General features: G+C 32.7%; 1 protein-coding gene across 1 annotated transcript in view; it reads left to right on the top strand.

The window, feature by feature from the left end:
• Positions 1-2,751, top strand: part of LOC107630095 (translin-associated protein X) — a gene marked incomplete in the record, with an annotated part of 5,420 nt that extends 2,669 nt beyond the window's left edge. Inside the window, 6 exon segments of the mRNA XM_016333169.2 lie at positions 1-47; positions 554-695; positions 771-920; positions 1,203-1,404; positions 2,248-2,349; positions 2,471-2,751. Coding sequence (XP_016188655.1) covers positions 1-47; positions 554-695; positions 771-920; positions 1,203-1,404; positions 2,248-2,348 — 642 coding nt within the window.

Here is a 3,003-nt window from a genome sequence, read left to right as displayed (position 1 = left end):
CGTGATGTAACAATGAACAGCAAAAAAGTCATATTTCAAGTTCACAGGTTAGCTTTCGCTTTTCCATTCTTCTCTCTCTGTTTGTTTCTCTCTTGTGCCTTGTGAATGATTGGGTAGATATTTTAGGATCTTCAACTGATTCAAGTTCCGTCTCGGATCAGCTAAATTACATAAACATGATCGTTGTGCGGCCTTTGTTTTGATTATTTTTGCCAATGCTTTATTATATATACTTTCAATTGGTCATCTGAATCAACCTCTCATTTTGTTCCCTGGATGTACTACAATGAGTTTATTTTCTATTAGCAGTAAGTTTATCTTAATAATCACATTATCCTCATATTCATACTTTATACATATCCTTTGCTTTCCTTTGTTCTTTAATAAATCTGTGAATAGCGTGAGTTTGAAAATGTTCTATCTTAATTAAAACAAAAAAATGATAAGAAATGTGAAACCAAAATCTACTTGTGATGGCTACTGATTTATTCTTTCATGTAATGTTGATCTTTCTGATATTATTGGCAATACTTTATTTTAATGTCTTAATTAGGATGAGTAAGTATAATAAAGAGGAAGTACTTCAGAAAGCTGAAAAGGATCTAGCAGCAGTGACAAATCAGTACATGTCTCGATTAGTCAAAGAATTGCAGGGTACCGATTTTTGGAAGCTACGACGAGCATACTCACCTGGGGTATGCTTAATGTAACTTTTTTATTGGTTGAGGACAAAAATACTTTCATCTGATACATGCCTTTGGTGTTTGTAGATACAAGAGTATGTTGAAGCAGCTACTTTCTGCGGTTTCTGTAAAAATGGAACACTTTTGACGCTTGACGAGATAAACAACACATTGTTACCACTTAGTGATCCATCACTTCAGCCTCTACAAATAAATATCCTTGACTATCTATTAGGGGTAAATATATTTTCCCTTTAATTTATTATCCATGTCAGTGACTTATTTATGCTGTTAATAGAATATTAGTAGATATAACACATACACTAACACCATATAACAATATGTTGCCATTCAAAGAGATTATTACAAGTGCTTGATTTGTTTGTAATGAATATAACCAATTATGTCTTCTTTTTAAATACAGTTATATGATTTTTATAGAACATGAAGTATGCTTTAAATCAAATTGCGATTTTTCCCCGACGCTGTTTTTTGAAGGTGCTGAACATTTTTTTACAGCTTGCAGATTTGACTGGAGAACTGATGCGTCTGGCTATCGGTAGGATATCAGATGGTGAGCTTGAATTCGCTCAGAAGATATGCAGATTTGCGCGTGATATATACAGGGAGCTTACGCTTGTAGTGCCACATATGGATGATAGTCATGATATGAAGACAAAGATGGAAATAATGCTCCAAAGTGTCATGAAAATAGAGAATGGTAACGTTAGCAACATTGAAAATTTCATTCTATAAACTTTTTTGCCTTAAGTTTAAAGTCTTGCTTGAGTCACGAAGATAGTAATATAGCCATTGATGGAGAAAGAAAAAGGTAAAAACTACTTTTGGGGTTATTTTATTATAGTTTCATTGTATTTTCAGTTAGGTCCTTAAAATTTAGAAGTTTGTAATAAAGTCTTATATTGTATAAAAGTTTTCAATTAGGGTCCTATAATTTGGAGAAAACCTTGGAGCAATGGTTGAGTTGTCTCCGTGTGACTTCAAAGTCACTAGTTTAAGCTGTGGAATCAGCCACCTGATGCAATTATCAGGTTCAGGTTAGACTGCCTGCATTATTCTCTTTGGGTGCTGTCTTTCCTCAGACTTTACGTTAAGGTGGTATGCTTGTATGCCGGGCTGCCCTTTTTTAGGGACCTATATTTTAAACATTTGTAGTTCCAATGATTTAAAAATTTATAGTTAAGTCCCTTAAATATTTTTTAGCCAAGTTATTTTATTTTGAAAATTTTGTGATATAGCCTCTAGATGATAAAAAAGTGCTCTGTTCTCTTAAGCCAACCCTTTAGTGCTTGATGTTATTCCTGCATACATGTACTTGATGCTTATCAGAAGTGTATCTTCTTAATTTTTACAATGTATTTACATCTAGAGTTGTTCTTGCCCTTTAATTATAATGCGTGCATGAATGATGATAATGATGATTTCTACCTATGCATTCTCTACTCATATAATGAGCTTTTTAGTTTGTCTTGAGAATGTTTCAGGTCTTCTAATGTATTCAACTTTCACCCAAAATCTTGCTAACAAATGTTTCTTAATGTAGCTTGCTTTAGTGTTCATGTGAGAGGATCAGAGTATATTCCACTCCTTGGATCCGATGATCCGGGTTCTTTCTTAGTTGGAGTCGCAGATATCGAACTATGAGGTATGTTCATTCTTCTGTCGCAATCTTCCTTCATTTAAGTTGTCAATTTTCTATTTAACGATTTCCAACGAAGCCGGAGTTTACATATAACAGCAATCCATTGAATGTTTAAATTGTTAAGGTTGATATCACTGCACAAAATCAATATCAACAATATTGGCAAGGAAATTTTGCACTTCGTTCTCATCAAACATGGTACGAACGGTTGTGCCATTTTACTGGTAAAGTTTGAGCTGACCGCATAATCTTAGTGTTAGCTTGTACTAGATATTTTGAGATTAAAGAAATCATTGACATGAAGTTTGAATTATGCAATGATATTAACATCCATGTTCCTTTCTAGTTTATCACAAAATCTAGTAGCTATACATCATTGTGTCTATGTCTTCGTTTTGGCATTTAATCCATATAACTAACTAATTAAGCATAAATCAGCCATTGTAGAGTAGTATTTAGAATCTAATTGGTTGTAAATGTTTCTAAAGCAATAGTTAAAAAATTCTCTTAGAAAATTGTTTTACTATTTACCATTTCAGTTTCAGAGTTGAAACTTTCCTGCACCTAAGTTTTCTTGTTATTATTATTATTATTAGAAAAAAAAAATTGTTTGGCCCTTGTAATATCTTTTTCAATTAGATATAAACACAAGCTTTT

This window comes from Arachis ipaensis, chromosome B01 (assembly GCF_000816755.2).
Source record: "Arachis ipaensis cultivar K30076 chromosome B01, Araip1.1, whole genome shotgun sequence".
Lineage (NCBI taxonomy): Eukaryota > Viridiplantae > Streptophyta > Magnoliopsida > Fabales > Fabaceae > Arachis > Arachis ipaensis.
This window is presented reverse-complemented; position numbering and strand designations above follow the sequence as displayed.